At 39.7% G+C, this 23092-nt stretch overlaps 1 protein-coding gene across 10 annotated transcripts in view; it reads left to right on the forward strand.

The window, feature by feature from the left end:
* Window positions 1-324: 324 nt before the first annotated feature.
* Window positions 325-23092, forward strand: part of RAPGEF6 (Rap guanine nucleotide exchange factor 6) — a 167898-nt gene continuing 145130 nt past the window's right edge. For 7 of the 10 annotated variants that reach the window (XM_034404229.3, XM_034404246.3, XM_034404234.3 and 4 more), the window contains exon 1: window positions 348-1210. In XM_034404229.3, the coding sequence (XP_034260120.1) occupies window positions 1142-1210 (69 nt within the window). In that variant the 5' untranslated portion in view covers window positions 348-1141. Of the gene's footprint in view, window positions 1211-23092 lie in introns of all 10 variants that reach the window. The other 3 variants (XM_034404239.3, XM_087883656.1, XM_087883657.1) reach the window with 1 other exon arrangement.

The following is a 23092-nucleotide window of genomic DNA, read 5'->3' on the forward strand; positions in this document are numbered from 1 at the left end:
CCTCGCGGGGCGTGCCCAGAAAGTACAGCCGAGCCCATTTACAAAGAGGCCCAGGGCAATTTCGTCCTCCGGGAGGAGCGACTCAGCAGCGGCAGGAGGACCCCGAAAAGCTCACACGTTATAAACCCCCACCCCACCTATTAATCATCCGCCCCCTCAGGCGACGCCCCTTCTGGCTATTCGCGCCAACTGAGCCTTTTATACCCCTTGCAACCCCCCCCCCACAACCGTCTTGGAGAAAGGGGTGGGGCTCCCCTCGGCCCTGCCTCTCGAGCTGAATGACAGCCTGGGCCTAGCCAGCCAGCGGGCGTCTTTTGCCTCGCCACGTGACCTCGCAGCCACCGCCCCCCCCTCCGTCTCCTGTCCGCCGCCCGCCCTTTTGCCCGGCCACCCCCCTCCCTTCCCAGTTGAAGCTGGGCTCCTTCCCGCGAGCTCGGCGGTGGGTGGGCGCCTTTGATTGCCTTTCGGGTGCGGGGAGGCTTGCCGCGAGGTGAGTTTCTCGGCTCCTGAGGAGGTGGCCCGGCGGCGGTTTTTTTTTTTTTTTTTTTTTTAAAAACCATTTTCTTCTTTCCCTCTCGCTCTCCAGCCGCACCGTCCCAGCCGGCCGGACTTGCAGGCACTTCCTGCAAGTGTGGCCGGCTGGGACGTTGCGGTTAGGGAGGCTGCTTCTCGAACCCAGCAGCGGCGAAGGGGGCGAGTTTGGGACGGAGAAAACCCGGGGCGGAGGGGAGAAAGAAACTCCGCCGGCGAGACTTTTGGGACTTTCCTCGAGAGTAAAGAAGAGTCGCAAGCCGCCCGGTTGCCGAAGAGGGACCGCGCGGGGGGACGCGCGGCTGGCGGTGGATCGATCTCCAGTTCCCTCGGCTGGCTACGGCCCTCTTTTCATGAAATCTTTGAGTTTGCCAGTTGTTTGGGATTAGTTACGAAAGAAGAAGAAGAAGAAGAAGAAGAAGAAAGGAGGAGGAGGAAGAAAAAGAAAATCTTTAAACCAACGTCATTTTAACTCGGGGGTTTGGCTGGAGTTGAAAAGAAGAGGGAGGAAAAAAAAATCGCGCTCCCGAGCTCGTGTATTGTTTTCCCTCGCCTCGCTTTCATAAACTAACTCCGAAGAACTCTGTAATTGGATAACAAGAGTAATAGGATGACATCCCTTGTAGATCCCAGGATTAAACTAGCTTTGAGGAAGAAACCATCTGAAAGAAGTCAAGAGGTAACTTACTTTCTTTTCGTGGTTTCGGCTTTTTATGACTCTTGCTCCTTGGTGTAAAAGAAACATTTCCAGATATTAATCTGCAGTGGAAGTTTATGCCTACATTATCACAAAACATACACGACTGTGTTAGTTGTGGCTGCTGTGTTCCTGACTTTAATATATGGTAAAAGATGCATAGATGTTCTGCAATAGGACAAACATACTTTAAATTTAGAAAATTATATCGATAGAGACCAGAACTTTTGTCATTTTGCAACTATTGTGAACTTTTTTTAAAAAAAATAGTGTGCCTGATGCCTTTTTAAAAACATGGTTTTAACTCTTGCACTTTGTTGAGTTTTATAAAAATGAGGCATGTAAAATCAATTACATTTATGGTAAGTGAAAGTCCTCTAATACTATAGAATGGATGTGTTGTTGAATGACATTTAACAATTCTAGGAAAATTGCATATTTGAATAGGAAGGTACTCATATATGTGTCTGAAGTAGGGAGTACAGGGGTTGCAATCAGTAAGAACAATCTAAATGTCTTGTTGCTGCTTCTGATTTGCAGGGTGGAAGAGGGCAAGGCGTCTTTCCATCCACTTTGTTTAAAAAACAAAAAGCTCTTTCTCAGCAGTGGGTGGTAAATTTATTCAGCCCAGCTCTTGAAGTAATCTGTACTTATTGGTGTGTTTGTTGGAGAGTGCAGTTTATGAAAATGGTCTGATTCTACCTTTGTAATACTATCAACTCTCCCTTTTAGGATTTTGGGGGTTGTGTTTTTTTTAATCTTAAAAAGAGCAAAATTTGAAGACTGATGATGGTCAGAAAAGGGCATTTGCTGTCGGATTTATGCTACCAATTCAGACTCTGTCATTGTTATCACTTGAAGAACTCAGAAAATCCTTTCTCTTCTGTTGTAAGCTTCATCCTTTGGGTTGTAGCATTGGAGTCTTATGATGCCAATATAAATTGTTTTCTAGATAGGTAAATATAACTTAATAAGTATGATTTGGTTAAAAATACTAATGGCCAAACAGCAGAAATTTGCATTCTCAGTAAGCAAAGAATCCTAAATAAGATCCTTTTTTGAACATCTGATCAAATAGGACACATTAAATACTGGTGTTTCCATGTTTTCCTTTCCTTAATACTTCAGTATTCTGATTTTAAAATTTAGCATTAGATTCCTTCTTTTTAATGCTTCTTACTATTTCCAAAATAGTCTTTTTGGAAATTGTACTTGGGGAAAAATATTAAAGATATATAATCTTGCTTGTTTTGATTTTATCATTCTGGATTTTGAGGATGAATGTTACAGAACTTGAATAAAATATAATTGCATGAAATAATCTAGAAGTCCAAACATAGATATTTAAACAAAACAAATCAAACCAAGTCAATTATAATTCTAAAAGCCAGAATTAAAACATTAAGCTTTGTCTTATTGAAGAGATATATTCTTTTGTGAAAGTTATCTGACTTCATGGCATCAAATCAGGTTGGGCCTTTAAAAGTTGTTGAATTGTCTTTATAATTTGTTTCTGGTTTAACTGATATAAGTAAGAATGTTCTAGGAAATTCTGATTTAACACAAACTAGGTATTTCATATTAAAGAGCACTAAGTAAAGAGAAAAGCACATGAGAATACTCTATTCTGACACACGTTTACCATTTCATATTTTTTTAAGGAAAGGATTATAAAATATATCTTCCCTAGTGTAAATAAAAGTGTAATTTTACCAATGTTAGTAAGTAGCAGCCATATGCATTATGATTCATCTTTACTGAACCCAGTAATACTTCTGAGAATCAATCCAGAATTGATGTCCCAATATATTTTAAGAAATAGAAAATGCTGATCTAGATTCCAAGTATGTTGAGGCAGACTTTTCAAACTCTTTTAGCTATATTGTTTTCTATCGAAATCACTTTTGTGAAAAAGTTTACTTTGAGCAGTATGCAATCCTAGTTTATTAATTTATTGTTTCAAATAAAAAGGCAGTAGTCATTCTTGCCTGTTAAAAAGGTAGATTTCCCCTGTCCAATCGAGCTATTTAAACATTTAAAATAAGTACTTTTCAATGTGCAGAAGCATGAATAAGGCACCTCCTGTTAAAATAACTACCACATATCTTTTGCAAGACTTGGGGGCAGCTGTGTTGAAAGTAGTATCACTTGTCTCACATGTGCCTGTTCCTGTGTGTTGTAAAGCACCTCTTTCTAATGGTTTGCAGAGGCCTAGTGCTTGTAATAAGGTTCACACCTCAGGGCACTTTCTTTCCAACTGGTATCTTAGCCAGTTTTGGAGTGCTATGCAGGCATCATTTCAGAGTTTGGGTTTCGATGTGAGAGTATTGATGTGTGAACTGATAAGGAACAGAGTCATTTTGCCAATATTTGATATCAGTCCTTTTATTTCTAAAATGAATTTCTCCTATAAAATGGAAAAGAACCACAAAAATAAAAATGCTGTTACAGAAATGCCTGTACTTCTCTAGCCTCATCTCACTTTTCAAAAGAAACTAATCATTGCTTAATTTGCTAATCACTAGAAAGGTTGCTCAAACTCTACATAATGCTTTGTAACATGCAGAAGTGTGCCTAAATTACCCCTTTTAGGATTGCATCCTTGCATCCTTTCCAAGTTCATACTGCTGCTTCAGGAGCAAATCTTGAACGTCATTGTATGCATGTGCATGTACAGATAATTTCATTTATAGATGCTCCCATAAGTTCTGAAAGATTTATTTCAAAGAATTCGAACATTGTTATTAGTTTGTAATTGCACTTTATGACTAACCCAGGTACACTAACAAACTAAATAGTCGTGGACTTACAATAGTTCATTTAATGACTGTTCAAAATTACAATGGCAGTGAAAAGAGTGACTTTATGACCCTTTTTCACACTTATGACTATTGCAGCACCCCCCTGGTCATGCAAAATTGGGATGCTTGGCAGTTGGCCCGTATTTATGATGGTTGCTGTGTCCCGGGGTCATTTGATCACCTTTTGCAACCTTCTGATAAAGTCAGTAGGGAAGTCAGATTCACTTAACAACAAACAGGTTACTAATTTAACAACTGCAATGATTCACTTAATAACTATGGCAAGAAAAATCATAAAATGGGGCAAAACTCATTTAACAAATGTCTCACTTAGCAACATAAATTTTGGGGTCTATTATGGTCGTACATTGAGGACTGGAGAGCTATGCATCTCTAAATGTGCATATATTTCAATACACTTTATATGGACACAAGATAGTTGTGTTCTGTGTCCTTAATAGGATTGCTGGAAAGAAAGGGAAGACCTACAACCAGGAACTTGCACAATGTAAGAAAACTCCTAGCAATGTGAAGGAGTCAAAAATGACCATTGTTTTAACAGAATACAATAATAAGATTTTAAATCATTGGAATCATTGGAATACCTGTGACACAACAGATAATCCCCCTTTTGCTGTTACACAATTATGCATAATCTTAGTAATTTATGAAAAATTTATTAGCAAATCAAATTCAAATATAGACCATTGACCATTCTGCACATTTGTTAGAAATATAGGCTGCTTAAATTTTAATTATTTGAGTGTAATCACACAAAAATCTACTAAGATTAGAATTCAGAAACTGTCTGAATTAAGGTTTAGTTTTTTGTTCTCTTGCCTCTCAGTTGCTCCACTAACATGCACTATTGTTAGAGATACTGGAGATAAGATATTTGATCACAGTACTGCCAATGTAGTGTGATTGTCTCTTCAGTTACTCTCGTGTAATATAGTAATGGTGGCAGGATGCTCATGGTTTTGCCTTACCATTGTTTACTTTTGAGTTTATCATAGCAACATTGGTAGGGTGGTTAGTATCAATTTATTTCCTTTTGGGTGAAGTGGAGAAAAGATTATGGTTGTTTTTCTATGATCTGTAGTTGTGGGGGAGGGGGGAATATTTATTGAATACATTTTTTTGTGCTCCCATCACAATCAGCTGGGAAAGTAATGTTTGACTCAAATCAATTTCAAATCAGTTTACAACTGTTTATGGAGGGATTAACAAATGAAAATAGAATAGTGAATGTGCTCTTAAACTGTTCAAGGTTATTTTTTAATATATAATCTATGACATCTTGCTGCAGAACTCTAATAAACATTATTTTGCAGAAACCTTTTTGATGCAGTGCCAATTCTTAACTATGCAGAAATGCATAAAATTGTCCAACTTTAACAGCTGTCCAGTTATTACATCATTGAGTTATTAAACTTGTTATTTGGGATTCTTATTTGTGTTAAAATTTAGGTTCTGCCATTCTCAACAATGGCTTATAGTTCATTTGGAGTACTACAGGATAGCTATAGTTTTAAAGCCTTAGGCTTAGGTGTAGTGGGGTATGGTTCAGGCAGGCAAAGGGAGCAAAATGTTTTGTTTTCTTCTGTGTGAATAGGTGCTGATCTTCAAAGCAGCTAGGATAGAAACATCAGATTTTCTGTCTGGGGCTGGCGCTCAATCCTCCTGCCCAGAAGCCTTGGGAAAGCTAATAAGATAAAGCTGGCAGGGAAACATATGGAGAAACATTAGGTGTGTTTGATTTTTTGTTTAGTGCTGCTTTCCTCAGTTGTGTGATTTTACCTTTGCTCCCATTTTATGTCCCTTAATTGTTTTTGTTTTGTTTTGCTTTGCTGATTGCAGATTAATAATTCCAATTTTTATATGTTGACTTTGTTTTGGTGCATCCATGTCAGTCTTGAACCCTCCTGGTGATTCCTTGGATTTGTCCTTGTAGTTTTCTTGGGAAGATTTTGCCGTTGTCTGCTTCCTAAGGCTGGGACAGAGTGATTGACCTAAAGTCACCTAGCTAGTTTTGTGCCTAAAAACAGATTAAAACTCATAGTTCCCTTTTTCTAGCTGATGTCTTAAGCCCTACACCGAACTGGTTCTTTATATGTTGATCTAGCCATTCTATAATTTGGTGGAACTATTTTATTTTATTCCCCAAATCCTTTTTGTGCAGATATTAAAATAATATTATATATGCAATGTTAAAATTACATTTGTAATACCTCTATGGGCCCTAGGACTGTGTGAGTCTGGTAATTCTGGTAAAAAGGGGAAAAAGGTGAAGGGATAAAAACAGAAAGGTTGAGCCATTGATTTAAAAGCTTATTCCTCAAGAAGGGGAATCTTCTTTTCTACCCCTGTGAGATTTCAGTTAAGACACAGGTCCCCAACTCCTGGTCTGGCAGCCCAGTACCAGTGCAAGGCCTGTTGGGAACTGGGCCATGTAAGTGGTGGGAGCATGTTAGAGTGCAAAGTTCTCTTTGTGTAAGTGGTGGGCACGCCAGTGAAACCATCCTCTGCCCCCCACCGATGCCGCTGCCAGTCCATAGAGCCAGAAAGATTGGGGACCGCTGAGTTAAGGGATGCATCCTCCAATTCCAGGAATTGATAGCAGCCAGCAACTTCACCAGCTGCTCCAGATGGAGTTCTTTCACCTAAGCCTCAGAAATTTGGCAGGTCTGGCTTGGAATTACCACCCTATGAAATTATTATTAAGGGGAGGTTACAATTTTAAAACGAAATCAACTTAAAAATTAAACCTAGATTAAAATTAACATCATGACTAATACTAAAATTAACACTGAAAAACCAGGAAAAGCAAGTTTGACTTTACAGATTTTTTAAAAAGCAAGACTCTCAACACAGCTCCAGATAGAGTACACTGTATAGCTTGGAACCATTATGAGAAAAGTCTCTGTTATGTGTGCCAAAATGATGGGTCTGTGGCAGCAAGGGCATATTCAAATAGCAGGTTATAATAATGGTCAATTTCATAGCATAAGAGGACATTGTTTAAATCAGTGGTTCCCAACGTGGGGCCTACGCCCTGCCCTACAGGGGTGCAATTTGATTTTTAATGGGGGCAATTTGGAACCTTGTTAAAACCAAGTTAATGGCCTTTTAGGCTTCCTCCGCATGAGTAGAGTTCACTTTTTGAATAGTAAGAATTATATGTCACAGGGGGGGCATCAGAATTTTAGAAATGCTTAGGTGGGGCATGGCCCAAAAAAGGTTGGGAACCACTGGTTTAAATAGTAAGGCCTAATATTTAGGGATTTAAAGGTTAATGCAGTGCCTTAAACAGTATGCAGTAAGCAATTGGCAAACTCTGAAAGCCTTTCAATATAGGGATCATATAATCCCTGTACCTTCCACTAATTAAGCAGCCTAAAATTAAAGATTCTTTTATGTCAGGGTCATCTCCTGATTGACTTTATTGCTACATCATGCTAGGGAACAATATGGAAATAATTTATCATTACTTTCTTCTGAAATCTTTTTCCAGAATTGATTTCCCATACACAAGTGCAAATGAGGCTCAGCTGATTAGCTTCTAAGTCCAGACTACAATATGTTATGATCTAGCTCTGTGATGGCGTGCCCTCTGTCCGGGCATGCCAGCCATCGCCCAGCCCAGCCCAGCTCCACCGCGCATGTGTGTGCACCTCCCACCGGCCAGCTGGTCTTTGGGTCTCTGCCGCGCATGCGCGGGGCCTTTCCCGATCTCTGCAGGTTTCACCCTCCGCAGCAGAAATGCAGGAGAAAGCTAGTGCGCTCTGCGGGGGAGAAACTGAGGAGGTTGGAGAAGGCACAAGAGGCAGAAATGCAGGAGAACCAACCTGGAAGCCAAAATGGGGGCCAGGTGGGGCAGCGTGCATGCGTCAGGAGGCGCATGCGCAGAGAATGCGTGCACGTGTGCAGGGCCAAAACGCATGCGCGGGGGGGCGCTTGCCTTGCATTTTGGGGATTGGGGCACATGCTTTGGGCACCCAGCACCAAAACCATCACTGATCTAGCTGCTTTATTTTGTATGAATTACAACTTCCGGGCACTTCCTAAAGCATGATTCAGAATCAGATGAACTCCAGATGTGGTATAACTAAGTCATAGCAAACTGTTGTCAAATCTGATCAGTTGAGGAAACGGCTTTAACATAACTGCATAGATCAATGGCCTGGGTTACAATTAATAAACTTTGGGTACTCTTTTTCCGGACATGGCATCAGCTTTCAAGTGAAATTCAAGGTGCTGATAATTATCTATAAAGCCCTTTATGTTTGGTAGCAAGGTATCTCCACGGCCACTCTGTCTAGCCACCAGGATAAATCATGTCTTCTGTAAAAAAACCTGATTGCAAACCCCTGTTTCCAGATATTCAGAGGTTTGTAGCTGCTGCCTATATTACAGAACAGTCTCCTACATGAAGCAATTCTAGAGTGTCTGTGGTTATGGATGATGCCTTGGTTGGATTTGTAATTATATTATGATTATTATATTTTAAAATTTTCCATGGACTTTTTCTTATACTTTACTACTGTGAATTGCTGAAAAACTCTACTGCAGTAAACAAATGAGAGTAAACTACATGGAACTTAATAAAAATTGCTATCACTATCATTATCAATCTTTAGAATTATATATATAGGATACAACAAAGACAAGATGCAAAATAGAGCTATTTTCATTGTCAGAGGTTATTTTATTATTCTTGTTATTATTATTAGTCACTTATCTGGCCATACTCAAGGCAGCTTGTAATAATAAAAAGAAAGAAAAATGAAAGGTGTATAAACAGAAGAGAAGTAAAATAATAGAACAATAAAATAATGACAGTGGAACACAACAAGAATAAACACATCAATATGATAACCAAAAAGACGGATGGGAGGAGAGCAGAGAGAGAGGAGGCTGGGGGCGGATCTTACCTTAGAGTATAAGATGTTCCAAAGAGCAGGTGCTGCAGCAGAGAAAGCTCTTCTGGATCCCTACAGTTGGAGTTCTTTCATTGACAGGATCAAAAATAGGCCCCCTCTACCAGCACAAGTAGAATGGGCTTCTAATGGGATGAGGAGTCCATCAGGTATCCTATACCTATGCCACTAAAGGCTTTAAGGATAATAACACATTGAACTGCACTAGGAAACAGATGAGAGTATTATTACGCTCATTAATATATGCTTCAGCAACTCTTGGCATGTTGCTGAACTATAACTTTTGTTGTGGTTTATACCTATTGAGACTGTGAGGCGTTGGAATCTGAAGCTGAGGTTTGTTAAGTTCCCATTATTTACCATATATAAATACAGTCTTTATTCCACATCGTTTTCATTATGTTTCTGCCCTTGTTTATAAGGGTGTGGTATCAATTTGAACTAAGGGAATTTTTTTAAAAAATACTTTGTTGTTTGGAACTACTGTACCTCCCCATGCAAAGAAATGGACTGTGACCTTTTGTAACTTTGTTGAATCACAATCATTTCTTAATGAGTAGGGGTATAAATCCTAATATGAAAATGTATTTCTTGAGAGGGCTGTGCATATTCCTTTTTGTGTGGGGGTATTTGGGTAAATTGTTCTGATGCAAATTTTGAAAATAATTTTGCATTGGGTTTTTAAAGTAGTGCATGAGCAAACCAAATTGAGCCACAGTAAGTAAACCTCTTTTCTATAAATTTCAAAATAAAAGGGAATGCAGTTTTCAGCTGTTTAGTTTTTGGAGCAGTCTAATGGGAATAAAGCTCAAATTGCATAATATAATCTAGGATATTCTGGGTATCAAAACCTTTATTTTTGTTAAATCCTGTTAAAATATATTTGCTGGCTTGTTACACGTGTATGATTCTTTTGTCCTTTAAAATGATGGAAGAATATTAATGAAATAGTTCACATTGCAACTGTTCTTTGTCTAAACCATTATTGTTAATTCTCATTTACTATACAGCGTACCACGCAACCAGATTCTTTAATGATAGACATTTTTTAAAAAGGCAGCAATAACATTCTTGCTGACAGCGTAACAAAGGGCCTGTTGTTCTGTTGCATAGTTCAGCCAAACAGAAGAAAACATCTGCTTCTTGTTTCCAGAAATAACTGGTATTTGAAGTAGAATTTTTTTCAAAGCTTCCAATAACTTTTTTCCATATATTTTGTAGGTGCAATAAGGCTTAGTTCTTGTTTTCGTAAATAAAGAAAACTTCCCATTGTTGAATAAATCTGATGTACTTTCATTAACTACCTAAGCAAAGAGAATGCAAATGTCTACCTCTGATTTTTCCTTTCTCTTTTTCACAAAATGTGAAGGAAAATATGGCTGGAAAATTCAGGATCATGTTCTTCCTAGCCTTTTCCCACGAGTGCAGCGTCTGCTTTTTTGACCATTGAATGCCACTTCGCATGATCAGCTGTGTCTCTAGGGCGCAGGCCCGCGGCTTGCATATCTTGTTGATAGTGTCTTGCCATCTCTGTTTTGGGTGCCCGTGAGGTCGCCGGCCATTGACTTGTAGTTGGTAGGCAGTCTTGGCAATGGTGGAAGGTGCTGCTCTCAGGACATGTCCATACCAGCAGAGCTGGCCTTCTCTCATCTTCTCTATAATTGGTGCCACACCAAAATGCTGTCCCAATGGTGTCATTTGTGATGTGGTCAAGAAGGGAGATGCGCGATATGAAAATATGCTTGAAAATTCAGGATGATTGCCTTTTATTATTCAACTTTGCCTATTGGGGGAAAAAACTCTTTGTTATCAGATTTACCTATTTAGGTAATTATTTTCCATGACTAATGAAGACTGAGAGGTTGGTGAGTTATGGCACAGCTTCGTTATGAGCATTGGTGTAACCTTCTGAAAATAATTATCCTAATAAGAAACATTGATTTGTTATGTGACAATTCGATATTTTAGATGCTCTTAGCAACTGGCTCTGGAGCTTTGTATATATCCAGAGTAATGGAGGCGCTTTAAATCAGGAATACAGAATGCATAAATGAAAATCGTTCACTTGTTGAGGTCATTTGTAGAATTTCCCTAACAGAAGCTGCAGATTTGCCTAGCAATTATTTACGGTCCAATTTGTTTGAAGTTGCTCCATGTTTTTGAGTGGGTTCCCTTTGCTTTAAGAGGGCTGATGTCCTTGTTAGAGTTTAAAAAGAACCTAAAAAATAGTTTGGAAATGGCTTAGTACTTTTGTTTTAATTTAAATTGTTTAAATATGTTTTGATGGTAAATATTTTAGCTGTAGGCCCCCTAAATCAATCAGAAGGGGTAAAATTATCATTTTTTAAAAATTAAAACTTTCAGTCTGAATTAATTTAAGATTTACTGTACTTTGTATCAGTATGCTCTTACATGGGCTCTTTGCTTTTTGTATTCTTATACATTTTCTGAGCTGGCATTAATATTTTTGAGAATTTTTTTCCCCAAACTACTACTTTTTTAATTACAATATGGCACATCTTTTAATATAAAATTCAATATTAATTCTAATTATTTAATTGTCTATGTGTAGATATACAAACAGCTTTATGAAGGACCTGGGATAAGTAGATGTTGTTTGCTGGTATTGTAGGATATAAGCTGTTTCAAGAAAAACTGCTTTTTTCAATTGACTGATGGTGATTTGTTAATGCTGATGGTATTGAAATGGCGATTTGGTTATCTTGGGATTGCACCCAAGAGGTGCCTATTGGAACTATCTTTGCTTTCTTTTGCCACAGTTGTTATATTTCTATTTGCAGGTCTTGGTATTTTGTAATTTTCTTCAGTTCTTTTCTCTTCTGCTATCTCTAGCTATTGCAACATCCACTATCCAGACTATTGGTCATTCTTATCAATGATTCTTATATCTGGAATATTATGTGGCAGATGCTTGTCTATTTGAATTTAAAATTTCCAGAACACTTTAGTGTCTTTATTTTCTATTACTTTGTCTATTTTGTGGACACACTAATTCTTGCTTGCAGGCAAATCGTGTTTCTTGCAGTTCCAATGCGTTATTATTTGCTACTTTGTCATGCCATTGTTTGTAGTCGGTCTGTGTGATCTTCTTGTAGCAGCTAACTAGGTGGTCCATTCTTTCTTCAGCTTACTTGCAGAGGTGGCGTTTGCTGTCTGTTGCTGTCTTCTCAATTCTGGCTTTGTATGAATTTATTCTTAAGGCTTGGTCTTATGCAGCTGGTTTTAGCCTCTCTGTCTCTTCAACTTTCCAGCTCTTAGCCATTCCCAGATTTTTTTATTATCTGATTTGCCTGCTAGTTCTTTCTTTCTTTCTTTCTTTCTTTCTTTCTTTCTTTCTTTCTTTCTTTCTTTCTTTCTTTCTTTCTTTCGATTTTTCCATTCTTCACATGGTCTATTTTGTTGTCCAGTTTGGTGTTTCCAGTACTCAGCGTTTCTGATATTAGCTTCACCGCATCTTCTTCACTGTCTTTCCATGAGTCAATGTCCTTTTTTCTTCTTCAGCTGTCTGATGTACTTGCAACATTCCATGCCTTGGTAAGTAGAGTCTGTCAATGTTGCTGCGTGGATGAAGGGCATGATTCATTGCCCTTATTATTCTGACCTTCCTATCTAGGGCTTTTATTTCTAATTAAGTCCTGTCCACTGCTCCAGTTGTATATCTAATGACTGAAATTGCCCAGGTGTTAATTGCCTTGGTGGTATTTTGTCCACTGCATTTGTGCTTTAAGCTGTTTTTCACCCTCATCATGTATTCACTTCTTCTTGACATCAGTGTACTTGATGGTGTTACTTGAAGGATGCCTAGGTAGAGATTGTCTTCAACCAGACTCTTGATGCTCTTTGTTTGATTTGATGTATTTTGATTGCTTTAGATTTCACTATTTTTCCCCTGTAGGTGGTGAGGGCGGTACACTTATCTAGTCCAAACTCCATTGTTTGGAGTTGGCTGAACATAAGGATAATATTGAGCAGGCATTTTACTTCAAATAGTGTTTTCCCATACAGCTTCAGATCATCCATGTAAATGAAGTAAGATAGCCTGGTAGATGTTTTTGATGTTTGATAGCTATGGCCTGACTTGTTCAGTATTGTTCACAGGTATCAGTGCAATGACAAACAGGAGTGGTGATAGTGAGAACCCTTGAAAGATTCCTCTCTTGATATTAACCTTTTCCAATCTGTTACCATTGACCAACAAGTTTGTTTTGCATCGTGCCATTGATCTTTGCACAAAGCCTCTGATGTTCCTATTGCCTCTTGTTATTCCTAGGCATCTGATTATCCAATCATGTGACAGGGAGTCCAGTGCAATTGACCTGTAATTACCTAGTGCTGCCCTTTTTGTTGGATCTTTCATTATCAGGTTTTGCCAGATGTTAACCAATCTTCAATTTCATCTTCTTGAAGTATGTTGTTAAACTGCTTGGCAATGAATCAGTCAGATGTTTCAATCAAAAACCATTCATTTATATTATTTCCACACTGCTCATCTCACCTACCTGTTGTCTTCAGCTGGTGCTGACGAAAAGGCACCAGTTTTCCTTTCCCTTTTGTCCACCATTTCTGCTGCTATTATAGGATGTTATTTCAGCTTTCTTTTTTTTTTATCCTTGTCCAATTCCTTAGTCCAAGCTGCATTCATGTTGTATTTCTTTGGGTTGCCCCATAGCTTAGCATTCCCCAACCTTTGTGGCTTGGTGGCCTAGCTTGGGGGGAGGTGAATTTGACCACGTGAGCAGCGGGCTGGCAGGCATGCATGTGCAGGTCAATTTGTGTAAGTGGTGGGCAGGTGCACACACAAATGTGTGTGCAGCTTGACTTCTGTAAATCAAGCTGCACTTGCACACATGCCCCAGTTCCAAATAGGCCACAGCCTGGTATTAGGCTACAGACCAAAGATTGAGGACCTCTGCCATAGCTGCACCTAGAACCGCACTCTTTTTATTTTGTCAGGTGTTGATTGCAGTCTCTCCATTGATGGATCGATAGAAACATTATTGATGCAATTAAAATTGGAAATTCTGCTTATAATGTGCAGAACTCCATAACTGCTGATCTGCTTGGCTTTAATTTTTATTTGCTGTTTTTTCCAGTGCTTTCTTGTTTCTAGGTAATATTTCTTGATCGGGTACTTGTCTTGTTCTTCAGTTTCTTTTCTTGCACCTGTACGAGCTTGCTTGCATCTGATCATGTTGATCTTATTTTCCAGCCTGATCTTCCATTTTGGTAGTACACTGTTTGGTTTTTTTTTTTTTCTTTGTTGATTTTGCATCCCATTTATAAATGTGTGTGTGCAATCACACTTGCCCAGTAAAGTATTCTATTATATTCTAATTGCAGCCATGCTGGACATTAGTTGATACGTTTCTTGCAGTGAACTGGTGCTTGCATTTGATATTACAGAATTGACATATTTTAATATTTGTGCTAGCTGTTTCTTTGGAACAAGCTTTGATGCAGGCAACCTTATTGTATTCTTTTTATGCTATTGTAATGCTCAGTTATTGTTTGTTTCAATTTTTTTTGTTAGAGGGGTTTGGAAAGAAAAGAAGCCTGGTTTGGGAATGAAAATGATTCATTAAATGTGATGGCTTCCTCTACTATTGACTCTTCCTGGTTTGCCTTTGTAGTCTGACCTACATTTGGTAAGACTTCAATTTCTTTGCCCTGGATAGATCATTGCAATTTTCCTCCCTCGCTGCTCAGATATTCCACCGATTGGGATAATATCCACTGCCACTGGACTGACTGGGTGCCATTCAAACTTCCTCTACAGCCTGGTCACGCCCCTTTCTTCTGCGCATGTCCAGTCTTTCACTCAGTCACAGGTGATTAGACTGGTGTGCCTTTCGTTCTAGGATACAATTTGTCAATTTGTTGCAAACGTTAGGGTTTTTTAGCTAAATTTCTGTTCGGAGAGTTGTGGATTTAAAGAGAAACAATGTATCAGCGCTGAGCAGCTTCGGCGTTTCCCGGCTGGGGCGCCAGCTGCCTTGGATTTTAGTCAAAGGAAATCAGCGCTATACGGCTTGGTGGTTTCCTGGTTAGGGCGCCAGCTGTTTTCAGCGTTATTTGACAGCGCGTGGACAAAGGACCTTGCAACGGTCCTAAAGCAGCCGTTTGAGCCGCGAGCGAGGAGAGGGGCTTCTGGCGTACCGGCAAAGCCGCCCTCGCTCTCCCAACTCTCCGCATCGTTTATTTTAATTTGTATGCGGCTTCGGAGTCCCTGCATTGCAGCAAACTCCATATAACAGGAGGAAACTTCCTTTTTAAGATTGGCAGAAGGGACAGAGGCTGCATTTAAGCCGAGTCGGCTGAGGTTCCGATCTCGAGCTTGTATTGATCTGCCTGCTCAGCGCCCATCCTCCCATTGATCAGAGCGGTTTGAGGCAGCTTATCAGATAAGCCGTTGGAGGATCGTTAACGGCTATTGTAAGGTGTTATCTACAGACGCTGTTTGTTTGAATAACCTCCTGTATACTGACATCAAAGGAAAGTAAAATTTTTTGATTATTTTAATTTCTATTTGAGAGATTGATTAATTAATTTCAACAATGGCAGAGGCAGAAAATTCATCAGATTTAGAACAGGTGGATTCACCACCTAGAGCACCATCCCCTAAGCCTAATAAATCCAAAAAGGGCAGAGCCAGGACCAGGGATATGTCTGAATAACCCATGTCCAGGCAAGGGGACAGGCCTTCCAGAGAGGATTTACGTAGACATAATGCTCTTGAAAAACAGTTCAATAGAGCCAGACTGGCAGCTCAAGTTATACCTCAAAGAGAGGTTCAGGAGGTGATTTTACCTCAGACTACTGAAAAAATAATATATCCTGAGATAGATGAGGAAGCAATGATTTGGCAGCAGGAGGATTTACCTTCAGACAATCAAGGCTTGTCTATGACAGCTAAGCCTTTGAATACAGAAACCCAAAGCAGGGTCACTGTGGGGACAAATCAACAACCTTTTGTTAAGGCTGCTCCAGAGGCCACATTCACTCCTATGGCCGCTGGCCTACATGTTGGTGAAGGTCTATTACAGAGTCAGAATGTGGATTTCCAGGCTTTACTCTCACAAACATTTTCCCGCATTTTTCAAGCGGGATTGCAACAATCAGGTTTATTATCAGAACCTATACCACCAACTTCTTACAATATGTCTCACAATACTATGCAACAGTCTGTAGTTAATTGTAGTCAATTTGAGGAGGAAAATCCAGATTCAGACTATTTGAATGAATTTGAGTTATCAGATGATGAGGAGGTGGATACAGATAAGCCTACCTTTCAAGGACTTTTTAATCCTAAGCTTTTTAAGTCTCTTTTACGTAAGGCGAGAATAGCTACCAATATGGAACAGAGTAGTGACAAGAATTTGGATCCAAATTCCCAATCTCAAAAGACTAATAGTTTATTTCCAGTTCCCCCAATTGATTTTGACTATGTGCCGTTTCCAGATTTGTTTTCTCAAGTCATTAAGAAACCGTGGAATCGGCCTGGTTCAATTTCTGGACCCAATACATTTGATAGAAAGCTTTATTGTAGCTCCCCTGAATTGGATGCTCTTCTACAGTTACCTGCGGTAGATGAGCCCGTGGCCAGCCTCACTTCACCATCGGTGTTGGTTAGTGATGCTGGAGATGGTCTAAAATTGGAAGACAAACGGGCAGAGATGAATTTCAAAAAAATGCATCAGGCTGCCGCTTGGGCAATCAGGGCGGCAACATCCGCCTCATTTTTCAACAGAGCCTCATTAACTTGGCTCCGTCAATTAAAAGAGGGGATACCTCCACAAGATGTTAAATTTATGCAAAATGTGACTAAGTTAATAGCTGCAGCAGAATATTCAGCTGATGCATCTCTGGACGCAGCAAAATTTGCATCAAGAGCATTGGCTTCAGCAGTTTCATCAAGGCGTCTTCTTTGGCTACGCCAGTGGAGAGCTGATATGAAGTCAAAATGGCGCCTTACTGCGGCACCATATCAAGGACAGTCTTTATTTGGGGCATCATTAGAATCTATTTTAGTGGAAGGTCGAGATAAAAAGAAAGTACTACCATCTTCATATAGGCGTTATGATAGACGTTTTTCACCATATTCAAGACAGTCCTTTCGGCCAGAGCAGGGACCCAGTGGTTCCAATTTTCAAAGAGCTTCTACTCAACAGTATTCTTCCTTTTCGGATAGAGCGTCCTTTCGAGACAGGGGAAGACGTCAGGCAGGTCTCAAACGTCCTTTTAGGGGAACGGGTTCTCGCTCGTTCCGCAGAGGAAAATGACTCGACAACCCATGTACCCGTTGGAGGGAAAATCCAATTGTTTTGCAAAGAGTGGAAACTTTCAACAACAGACAATTGGATTCTTCGTACAGTGACGGACGGACTACAACTGGAATTCACGTCACCACCTCCAATGTTTTTCCTTCAATGTCCATTTTCAAACATCCCTTTAAAAAGACAACTAATGGAGTTGGAAATTCAACACTTACTTCAAATAAAAGCAATAGAACCAGTACCTCAACATCAAATACACAAAGGATTTTATTCAATTCTTTTTCTTGTGCCCAAAAATTCGGGAGGATGGAGGGGCATCCTCAATCTAAAGCGATTAAATCTCCATGTGAGGTATCGCCGTTTCAAGATGCACTCCCTCAGGTCACTGCTAGGATGTATCCGGTCCAACGATCTCATGCAATCCATCGACCTGAGGGAGGCATATCTACATGTACCGATTTATCCAACGCACAGGCAATTTCTCAGATTTGCATATGCAAATCGCCATTTTCAATACCGATCTATGCCTTTTGGCCTTTCGTCGGCTCCAAGAATATTTACGAAGTTAATGGCAGCAGTAGCGGCAACACTAAGGGAGAAATCAGTAAGAATTGTCTGTTATCTGGACGATATTTTAATCCTGTCGTCATCGGTACATCAAGCAGAACTGGACAGACAGACAGTTCTTCAAACACTGCAAAATCATGGATTGACTATCAATTGGGACAAAAGTCAGCTGGAACCAACAACCCGAATATTACATCTAGGGGCAGTAATAGATTCCAGACAGGGAATAGTGTATCTTTCCCCAGAGCGCCAATCCAGCATTCGAAAAATGATATCTCAAGTGTTGTCTCTGAGAACTGTACCCTTGATTCTGTTGTCTCAACTATTGGGAAAACTAATTTCATGCATAAACATTGTGCCTTGGGCTCGACGACACTCTCGTCAGTTACAATGGCTAATGTTGCCCTACCAAAAGCAGGGCACGGCAGACTCACAGTTCAAGATAAAGTTATCTCCGATAGTGAAACTATCACTAAAATGGTGGATATCACCAGCCCTGAGAGCAGGAACGCTATTTATAGAGCCACCAAGGATCAAGCTGACCACGGATGCCAGTCTGATGGGATGGGGAGCCCATCTCGGGTCTCAACTAGCACAGGGAAAATGGTCTCCTGTAGAGAAACAGTACAACATAAATTTCCTAGAATTAAGAGCAGTCAGATTAGCACTAAGACATTTCCATCAGGAAGTAGCGAAGAAACATGTATTAGTTCTAACAGACAATATGGCCACAAAGGCTCATCTGAACAGACAGGGAGGTACGAGATCAAAATCGCTCATGAGCGAGACAGAAAAACTGATGGCATGGGCAGAGAGATATATACTGTCGATAAAAGCGGAACACATTTCGGGTTCCTTAAATCAACAAGCAGACTGGTTAAGCAGGGGGACCATAGATCAGTCAGAATGGAGATTGAATCCAAAACTATTTCTACAAATTGTAAACAGGTTCGGGAAGCCGATGGTGGATTTGTTCGCCACGGAAAAGAATACACAACTTCCGAGATTTTTCTCAAGATTCCCGACTCCAGGAGCGGAGGCTCTAGATGCTCTGCGAAGTCCTTGGCCTCAGGGACTTTTATATGCATTTCCCCCCATTCCCATCATTCCAATTGTCATAAGGAAAATGATGATGGAAAAAGCAGAGCTCATTCTAGTGGCACCATACTGGCTTCGCCGAGAGTGGTTTGCAGACCTGAAAGATCGTTCGATCGATCAACCATGGAAGTTACCAGTGGGCAGACAGGATCTGAGTCAAGGAGCAATCTATCATCCAAATCCAGACTGGCTACAGTTGACCGTCTGGCGTTTGAACGGATCCGTCTCTTGAAAGATCAGTTACCACATGATGTAATAGACACTATTCAAGCGGCTAGAAGACCAGCAACAGTCCGCATTTATAATGCATCCTGGAAAAGGTTCGCTAAGTGGGCAGTTGAACAACATACAGATCCTACAACGGCATCAGTACAAGACGTTCTTAAATTTTTACAATCTGGATTCAAGAAAGGACTTGCACCAGCTACTCTCAGACGTCAGGTAGCGGCGTTAGCTACAGTGCTTCATACTGACAAGGGACATTCGTTGTCTCAAGATCCCAGAATTAGATCATTTTTACATGGTGCTGTAAATTTAAGACCACCAACAGTACATAGATACCCAACTTGGGATCTCAATTTAGTATTACAGTCATTGACACTAGAACCTTATGAACCTATAAAGGAAATAACATTAAGACATCTTACAATGAAACTAGCATTTCTATTAGCGATTACGTCGGCTAGACGAGTATCTGAATTGGCGGCATTATCTATTCGTCAAGATCTGTGTATTTTCTTTCCGGACAGAGTGGTTATGAGACTGGATCCGGTATTTATTCCAAAAATTAATTCATTATTTCACAGATCGCAAGACATTGTCCTACCTAATTTCTGCCCAAATCCTAGACATCCATTAGAAAAAAGGTGGCATACATTAGATGTTAGGAGGATATTAAAATGTTACATTAAGAGAACGGCATCTTTCCGTAAGTCTGAGGCTTTGCTGGTATCCTTTTTACCATCTACTATGGGACAGAAAGTATCGTCTACAACAGTGGGTAGATGGATTAAAGCATGCATTGCTGCTGCTTACAAGTTGCAAGGTTCACAAGTTCCTGAAGGTATAGTTCCACATTCTACACGCAGTGCGGCTACATCAGCTGCTTGGGCCACTCAGGCTTCAATTGATGATATCTGTAGAGCGGCCACATGGTCGTCTATTTCTTCTTTTATCAGACATTACCGAGTGGATTCATTTGCGGCTGCGGATGCATCATTCGGTAGAAGAGTTTTACAAGCTGTAATTTCCAACCAGAGCCAGGGGATGGAGTCTAAACCCTCCCATTGAATGAAGGCTTGGGTATGTCCCAATCGGTGGAATATCTGAGCAGCGAGGGAGGAAAAAGGACGTTGTACTTACCTGAACGTCCATTTTATCCTCGCTGCGAAGATATTCCAGCCCTCCCAGTGAACTTCCATCACCTGGCCTGGGTTGGGGTTTCTGTTTTTTCTTCCTCTACAGCAAAGAATGGAGTATATTAAGAGATAAATGGTGAGATACGGTACGATGTCCATAGGATGGAAGTGAACATTACGAGAGTCGACTTCGTGAAAAGACTGGACATGCGCAGAAGAAAGGGGCGTGACCAGGCTGTAGAGGAAGTTTGAATGGCACCCAGTCAGTCCAGTGGCAGTGGATATTATCCCAATCGGTGGAATATCTTCGCAGCGAGGATAAAATGGACGTTCAGGTAAGTACAACGTCCTTTCTTTCAATTCTGTCCCTCTGAATATTTTATTTCATGTTATAAATCAATGTTGATTTGCTAGTCTCTGTTCTGTTATTTCTGATTCTGGATGTTGTTCTTTACAGAACTGGTGCATTCTTTTTAGATATCTTCTTGTCTTTGGATTTGATTTGTAATAAAAGATAATTATTTCTTTGTGCAAATATACAAAGATTGAAAACAACTTTTCTTTCAGTCCTGCAGTTGTTGGCTCTGAATCCCAAATATTATTATTTGATGTGCACTCACAATTGTATTAAGTCAGGGGTGTCAAACTCAAGACCCGCGGGCTGCATCCGGCCTGCGGGGTGCTTAGATCTGGTCCCCCGGGCTGTCCTGGGAACAGCAAAGGACTGGCCCGTGGTGTGGTGTGTCTGCCAGCGTGTGCCCCTCCTGGGCTCTGTTTTCACTGGTAGAGGGCTAGCAAAACAAACTACAAACAAAACAAGAGGAGAAATATTTTGCCTTTTGCATTTGAAGAATGCAAGAAGGGACAGGAAAGGAGAAAGAGAAAGAGGAAAGACAAAGAAGGAAAGATGGGAAGAGAGCAAGGAAGGAAAAATAAGGAAAGGAGAAGGAAGAAGAAAGGGAGAAGGAAGAGGGAAGGAGAAGGAAGAAGGAAGGAAGGTAGGATGGATTATAATGAGAGTGACGGAGGGTCTGAGGGAAGTCCTGCCTTTGCATTTGGCTGCCACAGGTGCCCCCTGATACAAGTGACATCGAGCTGGCTGGACCCTGGCCACGCCCACCCCAGCCCCAGAGATCAAACACAATCCTGATTCGGCTCTCAATGAAATCGAGTTTGATACCTCTGTAAGCTCTGTTAAAGCACTGTTTTTATCAGCAAGTTGTCCCTAACTGTTATTTCAATTGAAAATAAAAACTCTCCAGGGAAAGTAATGCAACTTCCCTTCTCAGCAATGTGTTTGTAATCATGACACACTTCCTAATAACCATGCTTCTGTCTGGGCTACTGAGTTTATGTCTCAGTCTTAAGTATTAAATCTTAATTATATTTATCTCTTATTTTAATGCATTTTGAACTTTTCTTGCTCATGGTCTCTCGACTATTGACTAGAATCAATTAATTTCAACAAAAGTGCCAAAGAATTTTATTGTTCTTAACACCTAGCTGCTGTTTATTTAGAAGCCTTTTTTCTTCTACCATAAATTGCTAAAGAATAAATACAATACAACAAATTATGCTCATGTTCAGGAAACGTAAATAATTTTATCCTTTTTTCCATATATATATATTTATTAATATATCAAAATATAAAATACAGAGATACAAAGAAAAATGAAAATAATGAGAAAAAAGGGAGGAACAGGGAAAAGGAAAAAAGTGTAGGGTAAAAGGAAGAAGAGAAAGGAAAGCATTGACTACCGACTCTTTTTGGCCCAATAGAATAAGGTAATAACATACAACCTCAACTTTTTACTTTTATATAATAATATATACTAGCCATTTCTATAACAGCAACCTATCTAATCGGCAAAATCCAAAATCAAAGTGGTTTTTTTTTTTGCACTTCAAGAAAATTTCAACGTTTTCTCAATTGAGATGTAAACTGAGTAATACAGTATGAATTTCAAAAGTAATTACATTCAGCAGGTAGAAACATGACCAAGTTTCAGTCTTTTATTGTCATAGTGCACAAACTCTTAATGTCTTCTCTTAAAGTAATTAGTATTCAAGTTAGAGAAACTTCTTGGGTATTTAAATGTTTGAGACTATGTTGCTTCTCATGTAGAAAAATAAATAGAATGATCTTGGTTTGGAACGTTCATTAACTTATTTTTTGAAAATACTTATAGAGAAGGGACTATAATGACATTTACTTTCCTCACTTGATATTGCAGGTAAAGATCCACTTTAATCTGGGGGGCGGGGGAAGATTAGTAGCAGTGTTTTAAACAAGCAAATTTTATTAAAAGACACCTCACGTCAGATGTAATGTAGTGGTTAAATTGATGTAGGGTTTAATCTGGAATGAGATGGGAGAGAGGGAGAGAAGGGAGAAAAAGACAAGTTGGCTACATAGGTGCAGGTTATACGTGAGACAAATTTCAAATATCTTACCAATTAACTTTGTATTTTTAACACATTAGAAATGAAAATACATTATCAGGCTCCTTCTGGTTCATATAAAATTGATCTAAAAATAAATGGATATATCACATAAGAACTTTTAAGATATTATAAAACATGTAACACATTATTCTCCTTGCGCACCTAACATCATTATTATTTATTCATTTGTAATTATATAAAGATTGAACTTTTTGGGGGGGAAGGGAGGTCAGCTATAATCTAAGATGAAATGTTAGTTCTCCAGTGATAGTGGGGGGGTCCAAGAATGGGTTCAATGATGTCCTTTCTGCCCAGAGACTGAGTGATAAATTGAAGCCATGCCAAGGTGCCTGTTTCTCTG

Source organism: Pantherophis guttatus, chromosome 2 (assembly GCF_059756535.1).
Source record: "Pantherophis guttatus breed Tessera chromosome 2, ASM5975653v1, whole genome shotgun sequence".
NCBI lineage: Eukaryota > Metazoa > Chordata > Lepidosauria > Squamata > Colubridae > Pantherophis > Pantherophis guttatus.